This window comes from Barbus barbus (genome assembly GCF_936440315.1).
Source record: "Barbus barbus genome assembly, chromosome: 12".
In the NCBI taxonomy this organism is placed as follows: domain Eukaryota; kingdom Metazoa; phylum Chordata; class Actinopteri; order Cypriniformes; family Cyprinidae; genus Barbus; species Barbus barbus.
Window position 1 is genome coordinate 20,788,830 of NC_136740.1, and position 22,091 is coordinate 20,810,920.

The 22,091-nt window shown below is 43.0% G+C and overlaps 1 protein-coding gene across 5 annotated transcripts; it reads left to right on the forward strand.

Moving 5' to 3' along the window:
- Positions 1 to 1,825: 1,825 nt before the first annotated feature.
- On the forward strand, positions 1,826 to 16,141 carry LOC306877543 (uncharacterized protein). 5 transcript variants are annotated; one of them, XM_079429373.1, is made up of 10 exons: positions 1,894 to 2,138; positions 5,428 to 5,608; positions 5,890 to 6,003; positions 6,377 to 6,496; positions 6,583 to 9,275; positions 9,946 to 10,162; positions 10,396 to 11,893; positions 14,076 to 14,219; positions 14,309 to 14,489; positions 15,331 to 16,141. In XM_079429373.1, the coding sequence occupies exons 3-10, from the start codon at positions 5,890 to 5,892 to the stop codon at positions 15,362 to 15,364; spliced, it is 5,001 nt and encodes a 1,666-aa protein (XP_079285499.1). In that variant the 5' UTR covers positions 1,894 to 2,138; positions 5,428 to 5,608; the 3' UTR covers positions 15,365 to 16,141. The 5 variants fall into 5 exon arrangements, with proteins under 5 accessions (XP_079285495.1, XP_079285497.1, XP_079285498.1 ...); XM_079429370.1 differs by having other exon boundaries at positions 5,428 to 5,571; XM_079429369.1 differs by having other exon boundaries at positions 1,826 to 5,571.
- Positions 16,142 to 22,091: the final 5,950 nt, after the last annotated feature.

The window sequence follows — 22,091 nt, forward strand, 5'->3', positions numbered from 1 at the left end:
CAAATCATGCTAGCAACATGCTAGTAATTTGCTAATCATGCTAGCATCATGCTAGTAACATGATAATCATGCTAGAAACATGCTAGAGACTCGCTAATCATGCTAGCAGCATGCTAGTCACATGCTAATCATGCTAGAAATATGCTAACAAAATGCTAAATTACTTGTTAATCATGCTAGCAACATGACAGTAACATGCTAATCATGCTAGCAACATGATAGTAACATGCTAATCATGCTAGAAACATGCTAGCGACATACTAGTCACTTGCTAATCATGCTAACGACATGCTAGTCACTTGCTAGTCATGCTAGCAACATGCTAGTAACATAATAATCATGCTAGTAACATGCTAGCAACATGCTAGTCACTTGGTAGTCATGCTGACAACATGCCAGTCACTTGTTAATCATGTTAGAAGCATAAGAGTAACATGCTAATCATGCTAAAAACATGCTAGCGATATACTAGTCACTTGCTAGTCATGCTAGCAACATGCTAGTAACATGATAATCATGCTAGAGACATACTAGTCACATGCTAATCATGCCAGAAACATGCTAGGGAAATGCTAGTTACATGCTAATCATGCTAGCAACATGCTAGTCACTTGCTAGTCATGCTAGCAACATGATAGTAACATGCTAATCATGCTAGAAACATGTTAGCGACATACTAGTCACTTGCTAATCATGCTAACAACATGCTAGTCACTTGTTAGTCATGCTAGCAACATGCTAGTAACATGATAATCATGCTAGTAACATGCTAGCAACATGCTAGTCACTTGGTAGTCATGCTGACAACATGCTAGTTTAAAGCAGGCACAGAACCACCTCAGAGCCTAGCTTGTGTAAAGACACCTTTAAGTAGGCCTATGTTGAATTGCTTTTTCCTTTTGTAATAATGTGTTATATTACTGTGTAAGTCAGAGATGACTCGTCCACTTATAACAGGAACTCATGGTCTCACCTTACTGTGATAGTGACTTGTTTGTTTACTCCAGGACACACATGTAGCTAGACCAGCCTATATACATATATATTTGCTTATTAATTGTGGGATTTTGTCCTAAGAAATGCAATTTAATATACTGTTGTCAGATTTTAGGGGTGTCGGTGGGCCTTTTATATTATCAAAAACTTATATTTTATATTACTAAAAACGTATTGGATGGAAAAAAATGGCCAGAATGAAGCCAAACTGATTGTAAGTTTCCTCGAACAATCCCTAGATAGCTATTTGGTTAATATTATCCAATAGCCAGTGCGGCCTTCATGACATCAGCAAAAAAGAAAGTTGTTTCATAGGAAGAGAAAGACGTAAAATTTTTGACTAAAGTTACAAAGTCAGACTCTTTTCTTATTTGGAAATATATGAAGACCAGGAACTTGCTCTAAGAAAGTAAACAGGGTCCATTTTCCATGTTGAATTTAATTGAGAACAATCTGTAGATTTGAAATATGCCTCATAAACATGGAAGCTTAGGTTTTGAAGAACGAAATCGCCTATTTCAAATAATAACTTTGCAGAAATAATGACACCCCTACCTCATTAAGGCAGAACAATTAGGCCCAATTAGTGTCCATTACCTAATCAAGCAGTTCTAGGTTAATTTCCTTAATTAAGTGTCGTAAATCGACAATTAAATAAGCAGTAATTTACATAATGAATAAATACCCTTATCTCGACATCTTTCTTCCTTCCCTTTTCCTTGGCTTTGCTTTCCTACCTTGCCCTTTTCCCTGAAGAATAAGGAAAATCACGCCCCTTCTCACCCTCGAGTGGTCGTGCGTCCCTCTCTCACCCCTCCGTGAAGATTTGTGCCCGTGCAGACTGCAAAAGAGTGCAAGTCGTCTTGACAGAGGAGCGGGAGAGGGGCAGAAAGAAAAGGGGGTGGGGAAGAATCAAACGTACGCATCAATTTGTACAGTCTTCAGCTAGCTGCACCCCGTTTTCTGCGCCGATTTCAGGGGGAGCGGCTTGGAAAACACTGCGTTATTTGCGAAGCCGCAACAATGTAAATCTTTCTGTGCGTCGAGTTGCCTCTATGTTTGAACGCGTGTAGGTCAATGTACAGTACGAACGGCAGCAGGAGAGAGAAAGAAAGGGAGATACGCATCGCTGGATATTATAGGTAAGAAGAGGAGAAAATGGATGCTTATATTTGACTCTTTGGCCATGCACAGATGGTTCCCCCTTCCTCGCGCACCCGTCTTTGTGCTTTACTAATGTGCATAGATTGGTCTGAAATCATATTGCAAATCGGGGTGCGTAACCACGCAGGTCTCGAGTGCTCACATTCCACGGAGCTCGACAAGAATGCCATTCGCCATTCTGATCCCAAATGTTCCTCATATGAGAAGGAAAAGACTGAAAGGGGGGTTACTCGCGACCCTTTCTCCTCGTCTTGTCAGGATTGAATGTGCAGTGCATTGTCTGAGAACTGTAATCCAGAGGTCGTCCAGTTAGTACAGTAGAGCACTGCCTCTGCATGCGTATCAATAACAAGCAGCAGAAGAATGGAAGAAAGGAACGTTGCGGTGCGTGGCCGAGCGATGATGCACGTTCGGGTGTCTAACTCACCCCACCTTTTGGCATTGTGCTTTTACGTGCTAAAGAATTCGGAATCATAGCTAATTCCAACTATATTTGTGCATATGTGTATGAGAGGGGGACAGAGTGTATGATTTGTGTTGTGTATGTGTGTGGCAAGCCATTTTAACATTTATTACTTAAAACTAACTAGTACTCTTTATATTAGGCTACTAATACTTTTTTAATTGGCGTTACTAGTATGTAATTCAGTAGGCCTATTTTTCAGTTTTATTAGTACTATGCACTAGTAATTATTCAGTAAATACTAGTATCCCTGCAGTGACAAGTAACTATTCCATTGTTACTGGTAATAAATTGCATCTTTTTTTTTCACCATTGATTTTTTTGGAGATTCTGTGCATAGCTCTTCACTTGTATTGTGATGTATTTAGTGTGCATTCCAGTTGTTGCTGTTACCTATTTCAGTTTTACTAGTAACTATTCATTAGGTACTAGTAAGTATTTCAAATCATTCATAATGTTCAAATAGTTATTAGCATTCAATTCTATTTTTCTAGTACTACCTGAGTAGAAACCAGTATATTAGATACTAGTCTATAATCCGTTTATTACTTGTAGGATTTTTAAATTAAACTGTGACGTAGCCATCGTTACTGACCATTACTGACAAATACAAAAACAGTTGTAACTAGTGGAATAAGAAATTGGACTAGATTCTAATACTAGTATCTTACTAGTATTACTACTTGTAATATTTATATTAGTATTTACTTATATATGCTTACATATACTTATATTAATACTAGTTTCTTCTAAATGGGTACTAGTAAAACTGAAACCAAGCAAATATTCGAATAGGTACTAATAGATAAAACTGGTATATGTATTAGTCAGAAGTGAATAGTTGATACCCAAACTACAGTTCCTTACAGGATTAAATGACAAAAATTACCAATTTGTTATCAGTAACAACAAAGATTAACTTGTACCAGTAACTTTACAATTTGTGTTGTGAAGAACAATAATAGTATCTAATGAATAGTTACTAAACTGAAAAAGATCTAATAATTATTCATATTTAACAAATAAGTACTAGTAACATAGAAATAGATACTAGTTCGGTATAAAGAATAAATGTTTAAACTGCTTGCCATATGATGTGTGCCTGTATGTATTGCACTGTATTGTAATGAAGGTATTGCTGATTCCATAGCTGCATATGTCTGCAGTGAGAGAGTGGAAGGCTTTTGGTATGCATGGAGCCTGGCCAAGATTTTGGTAATGGACTCCTGATGAATGAGGGTTCACCTGTAGACAGAGTCCTGGCAGCCTTTATTGTTTGTCATTTGGATATATTACCTTGTGCACACCGTAATTGGATCACAAATATGCTGATTTTACATTTATGGGATATGTACAAGATGCAGTCTTTGTGTGTTTGGCACTAGAAATAATTATTGTTTTACAAATGAGTATTTTGTTAATTGTGGTCATGATGGAGTAGCCAGAGTGTTCATTGTGTTGGTTGTCAGCAGCCTGTAAATCTGTTTATATGTAATATTTATCAGCACTGTGGTTTTTCTTTTGTGTTCAGTGGTTTGGGTGTAGATGTACATTTTAGAGTTTTGAAGGCGGTGCTAAATACGCTCACTCACTTCACTCAGTCTGTTAGTGTGCTATATATAGTCTCATTCACAATAAATGAAGTGTGTGTGTGTGTGTGACTGGAGTGACTTAGTTAACCTCCTACCCACACTATGTATCTTTTTGTCTCCATCTAATTATTTATCATCCTTCTCTCTCTCTCAAACGAGTGGGCGTTTGTCAGCTGGGTTTTCTCATGGTTTAGTTTAGAATGTGGGTCATGTGTTCAAAAGGCCAAAGTGCCTCAGAATTTGAAAAATGTGATTCGCTACAACTACGATGAGGTTAATGTTACTGTATGTCAGTGGATTATTGCATTGTTGCTAAGCGATTGTGTTTGAATTAGATCAATATTGTCTATAATTGAAAGATTATTCAAGAAAAATATCTGTCCTTAAAATTAAAAATACATTGCTTTCAGTGAGGCAGGCTAGAAACAAGAGAAGGAAATCATAAACAGGAGAGAAAATTCCAGTCAAAATATCCTCCCTGACAGTGGTAAGAATGCACAGAGAAAATCAAGATAGTGTCTGTCACATTAAAAGATGTTTGAGTAATTTAACACTTGTATGTAAAACAAGTTTACAAATGAAAATTTACAAATGTAAATGGAAACTTTTTCTTATTTTTACAACATAAAGCATATATTTGTGAGTATTTATGTACATATATAAGTGTGTTTGAATATTATTAAGTATATATTTCTGTGCATGTTGTATTTAGAGATTTGTGTTTATGTTGATCTTTCGGTTGTAAGCAGTGCCTCTCGCTATGCTGGCTGCAGTGGAGGGTTTTTTGCAGAGCTCCATTCAACATCGATGACTAAAGCTCAGCTTCAGAGTACCACAACCCTCTGAAGTACCATACAGGCCACACAAAAATATTTTTCTTGTACAGCATTACTGTTCCCCAACACTGTTACTGCAAACAGAAGATTGTTTTAGTGTCTAAACTGTAGACATTGTGTTGATTACACAATTGATCAATTGATCGATTATGATAGATATTTCAAAGAACGTTATATTATAATTTTTCACTTACAGTGGACCAATGTCATCACCTCTTCATATTACTTGAGGAGGGAATTAAATTAACAATTTACCTTTTCCTGGTAGCATTGATAGATTTATTATGTATCTTACAATAAACAGACAGACATATAGAGTATATAATATAGCCTAAGTTTAATTTGACTCCAGTGGTATTCACTCTGTTCCCTCCAGGTTTTAAAGATTTAATGCTATGATAGGCAGCCTGTAGGCCAACCGTCCTGATTGTGGTCACGCTCCCGCTTTCTGTAATGGCTGACTGGAAGGAATGGACCACATAGAGAGCTAGTCATGAAGACCCGAACCAACAAAGAATCGGTGAGGGCATTACTGCATACTGAGAGCAGCATAAAAGGTAGACCACGTGTAGATATAAGTCTTTAAGTCAGTCAGAAACATTTGAACCAAGTGCACTTGTGTCTGTTAATAAAAAGTATTTGAATATCCATATTAGATTGTACCAGTTATTAACATTGTATTTTTTTTACTTAATATTTCCACAAAACATACTTTAAGTTCCCATTCCTTTTCGGTCACTTTATCTGTTTTTGTCTTATGCTATAATTTTTTTTTTATGCTGTCTTTCTTTCTCTTTCTTCTGTTTGCGTCCCTCGGTCATGTTGGGCATGGTCACAGATGCCCGCTCGCAGTGGACGCAGAAGGGGGGGCAGCGAGGAAAGGAGGGGTAGACGTCCGCACCCCAGCCCCTCCCGAGCAGAGCGCAATGAAAGGCAAACAGTAAGATTTCTTGTATGTTCCTCCATTTGTCTTTATTTCTCTTAATGTATTTTTTTATGATCTTCTCCATTGTCCTAGTTTCTCCATTTTTGATAACCTCATCCTTGGTCCACCTCATCTCTTTTTCTTCTTATCTCTGTCACTGAATTCTTTCATGCCTCATTTTCTGAGTTTAGATTATTTTATCCTGAATGTTCATGATTAAGCTTTTTCACAGTATAACACACTAGTGTGCATTTACTGTATGTGTTGTGTGTTAAGATATTTTGTTGACTGTTTTGCATTTGCTTGTCAGCTTGTGAGCAAATTTTGTTCTTTTGTTGTTTTTATACTAAATGTAAAAATGCAACTGCCTCACATCATGCTTAAAAATTATACTATTAAGCAAAGAACTGCCGGAGAGGATTTGGCTGTTGGACGTTTCAGCCGGCGATCTCAAGGTCATGATTCATCAGAAAGTGAAGGGGAGGAGCATGTGCCACCGCCCAAAAGACAGAAAGTCCAGGTACTGATACAATTTTAGAAACATTGAATAAAATTCCATAAGATTGAACAATTTTGAAATATAAAGATATTTGATTTTGCCACTAGGACTCCTCCAATCCCCCAGCCCCACCCCTTTCAAGTAACACTCCGACTTCAGCTCCACCTCCAACGTCAGGCAACAGTCAATCAAGAGAAAGTGACAATGAGGATGGCCAATCACAAGGCAGTCGGAGCTCAGTTGGAGGCAGCTTAGCCAACAGTAGCAGCAGCATAAGCAGTGGACGGGACATTGACCAGGACAATCGATCCTCTTCTCCGAGTCTCTCTGCTTCCCCCTTGGCCAGTTTGGATTCTGAATCTGACTCTCCAGATTCCCCAAAGCAGGGTGATAAAAACAAAGATGGAGGGACATCAAAATGTGTAGCAGAGGATCGGAGAGGCTCAGGGAGAGGTGAGGATAGCAGACCAGAAGAGCAGAGGGACAGTGAGGGAGGAATGGAAGGAGATTTGTCTTCGTTAAAGTCCTCATCATCCCTATATACATCTCATCGTGGAACGGTGGACAACGCAAGTGATGCAAGCAGCAACAGGAAGTCATACTTCCCCCTAGATTCCAAACTTGCAAACAAAGTGGAGTACACAGGTCCTGGTGGTCCCGAAACGCTACACGCCTGCAGTCGCATCCCTTCTAAAGCAAGCACTCAGTGTGGGAAACCTGGGGTTGGAGGAGCTGAGTATTCCCATGGGAATTCAAATGTGAGCCATGGACCAACACTCCCACCTCCACCTGCCCTGAAGCCTCTAGAGGTGGGGCAGAATGCTCCAGGTGGGGAAAGTAAAGTAGACAAACCAGAGAAATGTGATAAGTCTGTTCCACCTTCCTTGCTTCCACAAACTAGTACCGTTCCCCAGCAACCTCCTCCTCCCAACACTCACCATTACACCCCCACCAGCTGGTCAGGAGGACCTCCCTCTAGTTGTCCTGGCAACTGGGGATATGTACGTTATCCAGGTAACCACCACACACATCCAAGCCAGCAGCCTCCAGTACAGCAACAGCTGCCCTCTGTGTACAATTCTCCTTCTTCCACCCGACACTCCTCCCACCCACCTTACCTATCTCACCCTCATCCCCACCCACACAAAGAGTTCTTGCCCAGGTATAGCACTGCAGCTGAGCGGGAGAGGGGTGGGAGGGAATTTGGCAACAGAGACTTCCCTGCTAGTAATAGCAGTAGCAATGCAAACAGCAACAGCGGTAGCATCTGTGGTAGCACTTCTGGTGGTGGAGGACCCAACTCTAATGTGGGCCGGGATTTTGGGAATTCGCTACCTGGACAGAACAGAGAATATAGTGCAAACCGGGATGGACCTGCAGGACCACAGAGTGGTCGGGAATATGGACCAGGGTTTAGAGATCGGGATCGAGGAACTGGGAGGGAATTTCCTTTGCAAAATCAGCAGCTTCAAGCACAGAGCCGAGAGTTCGGAACTGAAAGCAGTGGAGGGGGTGGATGTCATCCAAGAGACAAGGACAGTAGGTGGGGGGATTTAGCAGGCCAAGTTAGGGAGGCAGGGAGTAACAATTATGCTGGTAATGCCAACCAAGCACCTGTAGGTGCCCCACCGTCTGCTTTACCTTCGGCGACCCTGGTGAACCGTGACCCAGTCAGTTCACCACAAAACAGCTCTGGTCATCCTCCCTTTTCCTCTGCAAATTCCATCCCCGCAAATAGAGACTATTCCTCTCCAATGGATGCAAATGTGCAGCAGACACTACAAGGACAGACCCCCCAAGCACCCTCCAATACTGCAGACCTTCCTCCCCCTCCACACTATTTAAGAGAGTACCCAGCTCCAGGGTCAAAGGATCCCTACCCGCCCCCAGGATCAGCCTCTTCTTCTGTCCCAGTTTCTGGTGTGCCAAGGGAGTTCCCGAGCCCACCTGGACTGGCCCCAAATCTTACTCGGGAGTATCCTGGAGGACCTCCACTTCCACATCACCCTCTCTATCCTGGGCAGACAGCCTTGCCTATGCAGCACAGAGATAGAGAGAGGGAAAAGGACAACACTACATCTGCTCTTCATTCAAATCGCAATCACCCTCCATCCCTTTCTCCTTCATCGAGTGGTTCTGGACCTGGTCATCCCACCTCTACTTCTTATCCCCCTCCACCCTCAACTAGTTCACATTGTCAGCCCCCATCCATTACATCCCTTCCAGGCAATCATGCTCGACAGGGCCCATATTCTTCATCCAATCAGACTCCACCAACTCCGCTCTCTCCTCTTCCCAGTCCCTCAACCAATCCTATGGGAGGGTTTAGTCCTTTTCCATCAACCTCTGCTCCTTCTGTACCACTTCCTGCATTGGGTGTGTCCACCTCTTGTCCATCAGGTTGCAGGCCTACTCCTTACCATGCCACTTCAAGCAGTCATACTCCTTTCAGTAGCTCTTACCATGGCAATGGTAACCATGGAAATAGCAATGCCAGTGGCAATGCTCCCAACAACAGCAATAGCACTAGCACTCCGTCATTACTACACTCCCCTCAAAACACTAAAGTACAACCGCATCTTAGTAACCCCAGTCATAACAACACTGCTTCAACCCCCAGCACATCTGTTGGAGTAGATGGTCACTCTGATTCATCTTCTGGCCCAGTGCCACCACCTGTCATCAAGGAGGAGCCAGTAGAGGAGAGGGAGGAGTTGGAGAGCCCTCCTCCAGCTCTCCAAAGTCCTTCCCCAGAACCAAAACCTGTTGACATTCCAATTCATGCCAGCCAATCAGCTCGGTAAGACTAGGTGTTTCATAAAAAATTATCTAATTAAACATCATAAACAGGTGAATTAAGAATACAAACAGATCAGAACTATCATGCTGTTGATATTAAAAATAGAGATGCATTATATAATGGTGTCATATTATTGGCTGACAGTCTTCTACATAACTGTATGTAGTTTCAGCCATATTTTGTTTGTCAGTGTATTGAATTAGTTTAGTTAGCTTACTATAGTTGTGTTTAAGAAATCTTACAACACCACTTTTATATCACATGGCTATTGGTCGGTTGTGAAACGGGTACGGTTTTAAAAAATTTTTTTTTGGCATTTTTGCCTTTTTATTAGGATAGAACAGTATACATTGACAGGCAACAAGGTGGGTGACAGGATTGGGAAAGGACCGCAAGCCAGGACTTGAACTCGGGTCATCCAAACGCAACTGCACCATATGTCAGCACACTGCCCATGAGGCTATTGGCACTGACGTGTACAGTTTTTGACATGTGCAGAAATGTAGAATCAATTGTCAGGGAAACACATAAGATTATAAGATAACCTGATGTGCTATATGATAACACACAACTTGGTTCCACATGATTAGGTAAATGTGTTGTTTTGATTGTATTGCCATGTGGGATGATTGTTAACCTCACGGAAAAGATAAAACCTCTTTGGTTTCAGGTTCCACAAGGTTCTTGACCGGGGTAGTGGGAACTCTTGCGCCCGCAGTGATGTTCTGTTTGTTCCACTTGATGGTTCTAAGCTTTGGAAAAAGAGAAATGAGGCCATAGAACGTGCTCGTAGAGAGGTCGAACAGCGAGCGAGAGACCTGCGAGAGAAAGAGCGGGAACGAGAGAGAGAAAAGGAGAGAGAGAGAGACCTGGACAGACATCTTCAGGTAAGAGACAGCAGAGCTTGTTAGTAGCATTGCAAAAAAAGAATTTCAGTAATCTCAGTGTTTTTACTAGTTTTATGTCTAGTTTTAACATTCTTAAATATAGATTCATGCACTTGAGAAGATTATTACCTGATACTGCACCTTGTTTTCAAAAAATGAAGTGTTTTTCTGTAGTTATTAGATTCTTTACACATTACTTGTCAGATTCCTTATAAACATTTTTCTCTTTTCAGCAGAAGGACAGTAGCACAAGTGCAGGATTAGGAGCTACAGCCACACGCCAAGGCTCCTCGCTCTTCTTTCCTTCTTCATCCTCCATCCTTCTAGACCCTTCGTCATCTTCCTCATCCTCTGTGAACCCCTCACACCCAGCAGCCCATCCACAACACCACCATGCCCACTATGCCTCACACCCCCACGCCATTCACCCCTCTCATCATCTGCATCCCTCTCTTTCTCATTCCATTCCTCATTCTCTTCTCCTTCCTTCCATGGCAGGGGGCTCTCCAGTTGTTGGAGGCCCTCAGGGTGCTCTTGGCATTGGGCTTGGGGGTCCATACTTGGGGCCTGATACCCCAGCCCTCAGAACCCTGAGTGAGTATGCCCGTCCTCACGCCATGTCTCCACTGGGCGCTGCCAGTCGCGCACAGGTACACCATCCCCACCTTCACCACCACCCTCACCCGCATGCACATGCACATGCACATGCACATGCACATGCACATGCTAACGCTCATCCCCATGTGCATCCTTCATTTTTCCTGTCTCAATTCCAAAACCCAGCTCTCGCACACCCTCACCACCTTCCAGCCGACGCTGCCACAGCTGCTGCCATTCTGGGCTTTTTGTATGGGGGTGGGCTGGAGGGAGGCCCCGCCCATCCAGGGCATGGTCCCGGACCTGGTGGGTTGGCTGGGGCGGGGCTTGGAGGAGTGGGATTCCCTCATGCTGTAGCAGCTCAAAGAGAGCGCGTGAAGCCAGGATTTGAGTTTAAGAGCGAGGAGCGTGTCTACACAGCTGGAGCCTTAGCTGACCCGGCAATAGCTTTGTCACACGCACACTCGCACGCACACTCACACTCCTTGCTGCTGGGGGGCGGGGCTGGAGGTGGAGCTCTTGGTAGTGAGGTTGCCCTTTATGGTACAACTCCACCCCCTGCACCGCCCCCTCAAGCTTTAGCCGCAGCAGCTAGGAATCCAAATCCTGTCCCTCCACCTCTGTCAGTCCCACCCACCTCTTCTGTTCTCCCAGCCACACTCCCCACCCACCAGGCTCCAGCCGGAGCCCCAGTGACACCAGCAGCCCCCGCCCCTCCTCCTCAACCTCCTCCCCCACCACCTCCTCCTCCTCCAACAGCCTCATCTCTTCATCACCCCTCTCCACATTCTACCTTTCCAAATACACAACCTTCTTGTCAGCCCCCACCCCTCCCAACTCAGGCTACGCCCTCTGAACGATATCCCACACCCGTTCGCACTCCTCCCAGCACCGAACGTGCAAGGAGCGTGGAGAGGGAAAGGGAGAGAGTGATGCCTGCCACAGAGAGGGAGCGAGAGAGGGATAGGGAAAGGACAGGGACAGGTGGAGGAGCAGCAGGAGGAGGCACAGCGGCTGCAGGAGGCACAGGCGGAGGAGATTCTCTCGGGCGGCTACAGATGCTGAACGTGACTCCTCATCATCACCAGCATTCACATATTCACTCTCACCTACATCTGCACCAGCAGGACACAGGTATTCACCATACACACACATACACTCACACTTTACACAGCACACTGTATTGCAGAATTAAAAATTTCAGCAAATTCAGAATGTGGTTCTGTCAATATTAGGGATGGGCCAGGATGTACGACTATTCAGTTTTAATAACCAAATTAAATAACCAATTAAAATTCAAACATATTTCTGACAAAGATGACAAATAAAAAAACAATATAAGACAAAGGAAAAACAACACAGCAAGATACTAATTGTGCAAATTTCAACATTTCAACATTCAACATTTAACAAAAATGTGAGATTTGAACAGTTGTGTTAATATATTAAATATTTATGTAATTTCTCTCCTAAAAATTGTTTACATTTAAAATTTCATACCATTTTTTGTCACCATACAAAAAAACTACAACAAAATAATTAAACTGCTTAATGATTTGTAGGGTGAAGTCAGCTAAAATGGGCTATCAGGTAAAAAGGGTCAAATAAGGTTGTAGCATCATATCTCTTTAAATTTTTACAGAAAATCACAATAACTGATCTTGCATTGTTGCTTCAACACTTGCTGACATGTAACAATAATTTTTATTGGTCTGCGGGCAGGGCAGAGTGTTACATGAAATTGTAAGGTAATTGAGCCTGACATAGAAAATTCCATTAATCACTAATAAGGGTACTAAAGCATAAGTAAGCTTACCAACAAAGCAAAGGTTTATGAACAATGTTTTGACATGCTCTTTGAAATAAAAAACTTTAATTTATAAAATAAACTTTTTATTTATGTCAAAAAGGTCATTTTAGGTAGAAATGGCTGGTTAAGCTAAAATGGACCATCATTTTCAGCTAAAATGGGCTGCATACATACACACACACACTTTTAGACAGAAATTGTGGGTGAAAATAGGTTTATAGGCCTAGATATGTATCCATACAAAATCTTAACAGTCTTTAAAAAAATTGCATTGCAGACAGTATGGCAGGAGGACAAGCAAAGAAAGGAAACAGAGAGACAAGAAGAAAAAGGGAAAGAAAGGAAGATGTCAGTAAAATGGGCTGCATGCACACACACACTTACACAGAAATTGAGGGTGAAAATAGGTTTATAGGCCTACTGTAGATATGTATCCATACAAAATCTTAACAGTCTTTAAAAAAAGACAAGCATACACACATACATGCACACAAAAGACACCAATGCACAGAAACACACAACTGATCAGTTAATTTTTAATTGCATTGTTTAATTAAATATTCATTCGACTTTCTATTTAATTAAATACATTTATGGTGTTCTATGGCACACTAAAGACAATAGTGTCAATTTACTGTTAAAAATAAAATGATTTAAGCTGAAATTACCTGTTGTTCTCTTTTTATATTGGCCCATTTTACCTGAATGTTGTGCCGTGGCTCAAGAAGGTACCTGCTGATACTCTAATTGTCATAATTTTAAAACTTTTATACTTTTTCAAATTTAAAAAATATAAATACATTTAAGAGACCCATGCTAATTTATGAGAATATAATTAGGTCTCATGCATAGCTTATTTGATGGTATTATAAGTCATTTACCAAAACGTGGCCCATTTTATCTGACTTCACCTTACTTTCAGAAACAATCACCCAGTTGACAAATGCATTAATCTATAATTTCTTCTTAGTTTTTTCATAACTTGAGCATTTAGTGACAATTAAAGGGATGCTCACCCAAAAATTTCCATCATTTATTCACCCTCATATTCCAGGTCTATATTGCCTTTTTTCTTTTGTGAAGCACAAAAGAAGATATTTTGAAAAATGTCTCTTTCAGTGTAAGGATGAAACAATTGAAACATTCTTAAAATATTTTGTTTTGTTTTCCACTGTAGTAAAAATAAAAAGGTTGTAGATCTGGAAACAACATTAGTAAATAAAATTGTTTTTGATTAAACTTTCTTGTTTAGGCTGTCGACATCACAGCAGCCATAAAAGTATCACTTCCGCAACAAATTTAGCACAAAACAATACAGTTACTGTCAGCTAAATGTCTAGTTTCACTCGGAAATACGACAGGCTATAAGTAAAATGGGTTGTGAACAGTAAGAATATTGGCAGCACTGTTCCTGTGCAAAATAATTTTTACCTACAGTGCCACTGTGAAACTGTGCTACTCTTATTAAATTTCCCACTTTTGTTTTGTTACGTATTTGGGTGGCAGCCGCGGGAGGGGTACACCCCCTGATGGATCCGCTGGCATCAGGGTCTCCCCTGGCCCGTCTGCCATACCCAGGGGCTGCTCTTGGGCCTCCCATCCTGGCACACTCCCTCACTGACAGCGAGGTGCTTCGACAGCAGCTCTTTGGTAAGAGGTGTGATGATGTTCTGTTGCGATATATTTCATTGTTCTATGTGTTAAATGATTTCTGCACTTGTTTTGCATGTTATGTACAGGAGGTCCTTTCCGTGAGATGCCCCAGTCCTCGTCTCTGGGTGGATCCATGTCTGCAGCACACCAGCTGCAGGCGATGCAGCAGGCTCAGAGTGCCGAGATTCAGTTCCAGAGACTTGCCCTGGAACAGCAGTGGATCCACCACCATCATCATCACTCCCTCGCCCAGGACGAGTACTACAGGTGAGTACATGCGTGTATACTGTGTACTTAGCAATATACCACTTTTTTCTGATGCAATTTGAATTATTATCAAACCCAATATCACTGATGTTGATACCTATATCTAGAATTGAAAATTTTTTCATAGAGGAATTTTTTAACAGTCACGTATAAACCTTTCACGACAGACCTACCATGAAATTAAGCGAGAAACCATGGAAACGAGAACTGCCAAAAAGGGATCACCAGTGAACTTCCTTTACCATGAAGCATTGCAAATGATGTAATCAAGTCCCATTACACTATAAAGCAACTTACATATTTGAATATGTTGTAATAAACTTACATTATTCTTACAAATGTGTGACTGTAAGGCAACAATTTTACATTGTACCATAATTTTTTGTTCTGTTAGTCATTAGCAATGACTCATGAGCTGTGTAGTTCATTGCCTCATAAAAGATGTCAAGTGCACCTTTATCTTCTTAAGTAATTATTTGCTTCAGTTTAAAGTATATGATTCATGTTGGAGTTGGATGGTGTGATTCAAAGCTTGTAACTCTATATTATAACTATTTTTGAAATCCCCATGGGAGATGAATATACATTTTTATATGAGGATAAAATAAGTTGACATTTAGCATTGTATTTGAAAGGCTTGATTTTTTAACATTATTTCTAAAGTTTTATTCAACATTAACACTTAAGGCCGATATTTTTGTCAGTTTTATTATTTTTATCAGTATAAAATTCATCAATGCTGTAAGCATGATTCGCCGTTACCTACACAACCATATCAAATTTGACGTCTACAATGCAGTCTTTTTGTTCTTTCATCTTTAACTTTTTCCCTCCTTTGCAGCCACCTAAAGAAAGAGAGTGACAAAACGCTGTGAGGAACACAAAGGACATGAAGACAAGAAAATGAAGAAGGGATGAAGTGCAAATAAAAAAGAAACAATCATTTCGAAATTCAGCACTGAATGACAACAAATCTGTATAGAGCTTTGGACGTGACATCAGAACACATATCATTCAATCTGAACTAACTTAAATACAACAAACAATGTGTATATTCCAAAAAAGGTGAGATTTATAACTCTGGCACACACTGTGGCACTGAATGGTTATTCCCAAACGTCCCAGAGGATTCCTCATTGTGTTATTTCAAACACCAGGCAGAGGAGCTTAGGCCGTGGATTAGTCTATGTACACAACATTATGCCAGAGAGAATGTCTAAAAATCAAGTTCACTTTTATGTCTTTGCATGTAGCTAGATACTAAAAGCCCAATGGGCTAAAACTCTTGATCTGTTTTTATTTTTTTCCTGTTTGTTTGTTTTTGGAAGACTTTACCAAGAGTGTTTATGAAAGGGTGCATGAGATGAACAGCTTACCTTCATAATGTTTCTTTATCGTGTTCTTATTAAAATTATTAATGTTGTTTGTTTGTTAATAATTATATGATTATATAAACATTATTTTTTATTATTTTTTTACATTTTCATGGTACCGCTGTTAATTTTTTTATTTTTTATGTTGAATTTACCTTGTGGGAAAAATGCAAGATAAAAAAAAATAATGAAAAAGAAAAATCTGGAAATAAAATGCCATTTTTTTCTATAAGTCTTTGTATGTGCAGTGTACTATTTTCTACTGTGTGCTTGTGTGAGTCATGTATGTATAACAGTAAAAGTGACCACAAAAATTATTTTATTAACTTGATTTAACCAGTTATTCATAATGAAAACGGTATCTTACCTCTTCCAGAACTGAAACTGTGACACCTGGCAAGGAAAGTATCACTGTAAGTATAGCTGTCTCATTTAATATTGTTACATTTTCTTAACCAGTGCTGTTGTTTGATGTACTCAAACCCAGTGTATGGTTTTCTGTTCCTGTTTTGCAGTTGTGAGGAGTTGCACACTTTCAACACAAGCCACAGAGAATCAAGACACTATTAAAAGAACAGGCCTTTTCAACACACACACACACACAGAGAGAGAGAGAGAGAGAGAGAGATTTTTTGCTGTATACACATAAGGAATTGCATAAGTGTTGCTAATAAGAGACACATGCAGCACGCATGAGACAGAATCATATTGCTGCAGTGAGCAGCAGTCAGTGTGGGAGGAAAAGAACGTAAGTCTGTACAGAGAAGAGGAATAGACAAAATAAAAGAAAGAAAAGGAATGTGTTTTACAGTTGTTCAGCTTTAAGATTTTTTCAGCCATAATTTGAAACTGTCTAGAAATTATCTCTTCCCAGAAAAGCATTCACTGATACAAAAATGCAGTGGTCATCTCGACAAAATATGGAGTCTTTGACAGTAGTCACTGCAATTCTCCTAGGATGCTCAAACTGAGGTGATTTTGTGTGTAGTACTATAATTTTAAAGACGAAGACCACAATAATGTTGGCTAAACTGGCAAGGTTATTTACAAATTTGTTACAAATAAATGTTCTTCCAGTAACGTTAATAGAACATTCAAATTTATGGTCTTTAAAGGCAAACTCGCACTGCACAGATGTTGGTTATTGGCACTTCTTCACAAATTCAGTCGGCATTTGTTGGTTCATGGAATCTGTTTGGTTGGCATCTGTTGGTGCAGTGTCAATTAAAAGCGTTCTCAAAACGTTATTATATAATATTTTCGCAAACATACACAAAAAGTGCTGTTAAAACATTTTAAAAACTCAAATGTCTTTTGAACATTCAGAAGACATTCGGAAATTATAGTTTCATAACTTAAAGGGAATATTGACCAAACATTCTTGAAACATTTTTTGTTAAACTTGTTGAGACCTATAAAATACTTCAAGAACAAAGAAAATCATCATTAGCCTAATATACAAATGAACTCTAACCCTGTCTTTTGTGGTGTAATGCAACAAACGCTATGTTTAGCTTGCAGTAAAATCAATAGTTTTACTCTTTTTTTAACAGTTATTAGGCAGGTAATTTAAGCATACTCTGTTGTCAGAGTATGTCACGGTGTGAGTGATAGAGGACTCAGATGCAGAGTAGAGCAGCAGAGACTTTTATTTTCGCCACCAAAACACAAAATAACATAAACAATATATAACAGCGGCTTAAGGATGCGGAGATTCCAGAGCTGGCCGGTGTTGTGCCGAAATCTGCACCCCTGCCAGATTATGCATCCCCTCGTTGAAATCGCTACCTGATTGCCTAATCCCAACCCCACCCCTAATTCTAACCCCTCCCCCACACCTATTCCTAAACCTACCAATACTAGGGGATGCATAATCTGGCAGGGGTGCAGATTTCGGCACAACACCGGCAGCATCTTCAGACCACACAAGCTGCTGGATCTCCGTGCTATGAGTCCTGTAGCACAAGGGAACAGAGGGTCAGAATAGAGAAGCGAGATTCTCATACACAACACTAGCAAGGACAAAAACCATCTACTCACAACGAGGAACGGAAAAACTCACCATGACGCTGATGAAACTGATCAATGAGAGCACGGTCCAGAATGTCGCGAGCCGGAATCCAACATCTCTCCTCTGGACCATAACCCTCCCAGTCTACCAGGTATTGGTAACCTCTACCCCTACGCCTCAAATCAATGAGCCGTCGCACCGTATAGGCTGGCAACCCCTCGATGAGTCTAGGAGGCGGAGGGGCGGAGATCAGGGGCTGGCGGGAGGAGCGAAAGACGGGCTTGATCTTGGAAACATGGAAAACCGGGTGGATCTTTTTAAACTGTGGGGTTAATTTGAGCCGCACCGTCACCGGACTGAGCACTTTAGAAATAATAAACGGTCCAACAAATTTGGGTCCCAGTTTACACGAGGGAAGTCTGAAGTTGATGTCCTTAGAAGACAACCAGACCTTCTGACCACACACGTAAAGTGGGGGCTTGGTACATTGAAGGTCTCTCGCCAGTCCGAGTGAGGGCTTCTCTGGCGATCCTCCAAGTACGGAGGCATCTCTGAATAAACGCATGCGTGGAAGGAACAACGGCATCGGATTCTTGAGAGGGGAATAATGGTGGCTGGTAGCCTAAACAGCACTGGAAGGGAGATAAACCCGTAGACGAGACAGGGAGGGAGTTATGCGCGTACTCCACCATGGTTAACCTGGAACTCCAAGATGACGGTTCGGCAGACGCCACACAGCGCAGCACACTCTCCAAGTCCTGGTTGGCAGGTCGCTCAGCCTGACCATTAGTCTGCGGGTGATATCCGGAGGATAGGCTTGCAGTCGCCCCCAGCTGTCGACAGAGCTCTGTCCAAAATTTAGACACAAACTGGGGACCCCTGTCAGAAACCACGTCCGGGAGGCCATGAATACGGAACACGTGATCCAAGACAATAGTCGCTGTCTCCCTCGCTGAGGGGAATTTGGAGAGGGGAATAAAGTGGGTCACCTTTGAGAACCTGTCCACCACAGTGAGGACCACCGTCTTGCCATTAGAAGGGGGCAAGCCAGTAATAGAGTCCATCGCTATGTGTGACCAGGGTCGCGAAGGGACCGACAGCGGCTGGAGTATCCCTGCTGGGGGTCGATTGGAGCCCTTACCTGCAGCGCAAATCGGACAGGCCGACATGAACCGTCGAGCATCCCGTGCCACGGACGGCCACCAAAACTGCTGCTTGATTAACCTATACGTACGAGTCGCTCCAGGGTGGCACGCTAGGCTAGAGGAGTGGCCCCACTGTAGGACGCTAGTTCGGACTGACTCTGGCACGAACAGCAGAACAGTAGCGTCGCGTAGCGCAGTACGGACCTTGGACTTCACCCCCCAGGTGACCGCCGCCACAACCCGTTCGGGATGCAGAATAGCCACAGGGGGGGAGGGACTAGCCTTAGCCTCAAAGATCCGCGACAGCGCGTCAAGTTTACCATTCTTAGAGCCTGGGTGATAAGAAATGGTAAACCTGAAACGTCCAAAAAATAATGCCCAGCGAACCTGCCTGGAATTTATTCTTTTAGCGGTGCGGATATACTCCAGATTTTTATGGTCAGTCCAAACGATAAATGGAAACCCCGCACCCTCTAACCAGTAACGCCACTCCTCCAGCGCCAGCTTGACAGCTAGTAACTCCCTATTCCTTTACCTTGGCAAGATCCATTCGGATGCCTTCAGGTGAGAGAATAAACCCTAGGAATGGAACCAACCGTGCGTGAAACTCACACTTCTCCACCTTGGCGAATAAACGATTCTCCAGCAGCCGCTGGAGCACTCGCCTGATGTGCTGGACATGATCGCACTCATTCTGGGAGAAGATCAGGATGTCGTCGATGTAAACAAAAACAAACCGATCGACCATGTCTCTGAGCACATCGTTGACAAGTGCCTGGAAGACCGCCGGGGAGTTTGAAAGGCCAAACGGCATGACTAAGTATTCAAAATGCCCAGTATGGGTGTTAAAGGCGGTCTTCCATTCGTCCCCCTCCCTAATCTGAACCAAGTGATAAGCACTGCGGAGGTCCAACTTCATAAAGATGGTTGCCCCCTGCAAGAGTTCGAAGGCCGACGACATCAATGGCAAAAGATAACGATTCTTTACCTTGATGTCATTCAACCCCCGATAGTCTATACAGGGGCGCAGCGAACCATCCTTCTTCTCCACGAAGAAGAACCCCGCCCCGGCTGGAGAGGGACGGATAATGCCTGCTACCAGAGAATCGTGTATATATCTCTTCATGGCCTCCCTCTCTGGTCCGGACAGAGAGTAAAGGCGCCCCTAATGTGGGGAAGTGCCAGGCAACAGGTCAATCGCACAGTCGTACAGGCGGTGTGGAGGCAGAGAAGAAGCTCGGGACTTACTGAACACCGCTCTCAAGTCATGGTAAGCCTCCGGTACATCTGCCAGGCTCACCGGCTCCTCCTGCAACACAGAACAAGCCATGACTGGGGAAAATACAGCACCCAAAAATTGGGCTAAACAGAAAGGGCTCCAAGCCAAAATGGAACTGCGAGCCCAATCAATATGGGGGTTATGCTTAACCAACCGGGTATGACCCAACACCACCGGATCAGTGGGTGAGTGAAACAGGAAGAATTGGATTTTCTCAGCATGATTACCAGACAAAGTTAAATTAACAAACTCAGTGACATGAGTGATATTGGTGAGTAGGGTGCCACAAAGAGTCCTAGCCGAAATAGGTTCAGCCAGGGCAACAAACGAAATCCCCAGGCGTGTGGCCAATCCAGAATCCATAAAATCGCCCTCCGCACCAGAGTTGATTAACGCCGATACCTGGAAAGCAGCTCCACCTAACCGTAATGAACCTAGAAACTCTGCACGACCACCAGATGTCACTACGACTCGACTGCCATCTGGTGGTCGTGCCATCTGCACGACCACCAGATGGCAGTCGAGTCGTAGTGACGCTCACCATATGCTCTCCCTTGCGTGATGAGCGTCGCCTCGCTACAGGGCACGCAGCTGCCACATGACCCGCCTCACTGCAGCTGATTGGCCATGCGACGACGTCGGTCCCCCAGTCAGCCATGCTCTTCCGACCTGCATGGGCTCCTCCTCCGAGAGGACGAGGCGTCGAGACAGCGTGTTATAAGCAGTTGTCGACTCGGCGCCCGTGACGCGCTCGCGGGGGAACCCCCCTCCTCGGTGCCGGGAACGGAGAGCAATCCGGTCGTCAACCTGAATCGCGAGGTCGATCAATCCATCCAAGCCAGCTGGCAGCTTCAGGGAATAGATCTCATCCTTCACGTGCTCAGCCAGGCCGTGGAGGAAGTGATCCCAGAGTGCCCTCTCATTCCAACCGCAGGATGCGGCGAGCGTGCAGAACTCAATAGAGTACACGGACACGGACTGCTCGCCCTGCTGAAGCACCGACAAGGCTCGTGCCGCCTCAATTCCCCGAACCGAGTGATCGAACACTTTGTGCAGCTCCTCCGAGAATGCCTCAAAAGACTCACAGCAAGCCTGCTCGCCATCCCACATGGCCGTGCCCCAGTCCCTCGCTGGACCCACCAAGAGCGTGATGACGTACGCAACTCTGGATAGCTCCGTGGGGAAACAGGAAGGCTGGAGAGTGAAAATCAGTGAGCATTGGGACAGAAAGGACCGACATGATTTGGGCTCACCCGAGTAAGGAGCGGGCGGATTAAGCCACGGTTCAGCGTGGCAAGGAACTGCTCCTTCCGGGCCAGAACCGGGTACTACAGCCCGAGCCGCAGAAGAGCTGACCTGTAGCTGGTCCATCTGTTCTACCAGCTGGTTGAGTTGGAGCGAAACCTCCGCATAGGTGTGATGAGAAGCCTCAAGTTCTTCCTGTTGCCGACCCAGTAGAATGCCCTGCTGCGAGAGGGCTCGGCGCAACTCCATTTCCTCTGCTGAATCCATTCCGTGGTGAGTAGATTCTGTCACGGTGTGAGTGATAGAGGACTCAGATGCAGAGTAGAGCAGGAGAGACTTTTATTTTCGCCACCAAAACACAAAATAACATAAACAATATATAACAGCGTGCTATGATTCCTGTAGCACAAGGGAACAGAGGGTCAGAATAGAAAAGCGAGATTCTCATATACAACACTAGCAAGGACAAAAACAATCAACTCACAACGAGGAATGGAAAAACAGGGACATATATGGGAGTGGGGGAATGAGCCTCCACTCCCATATATG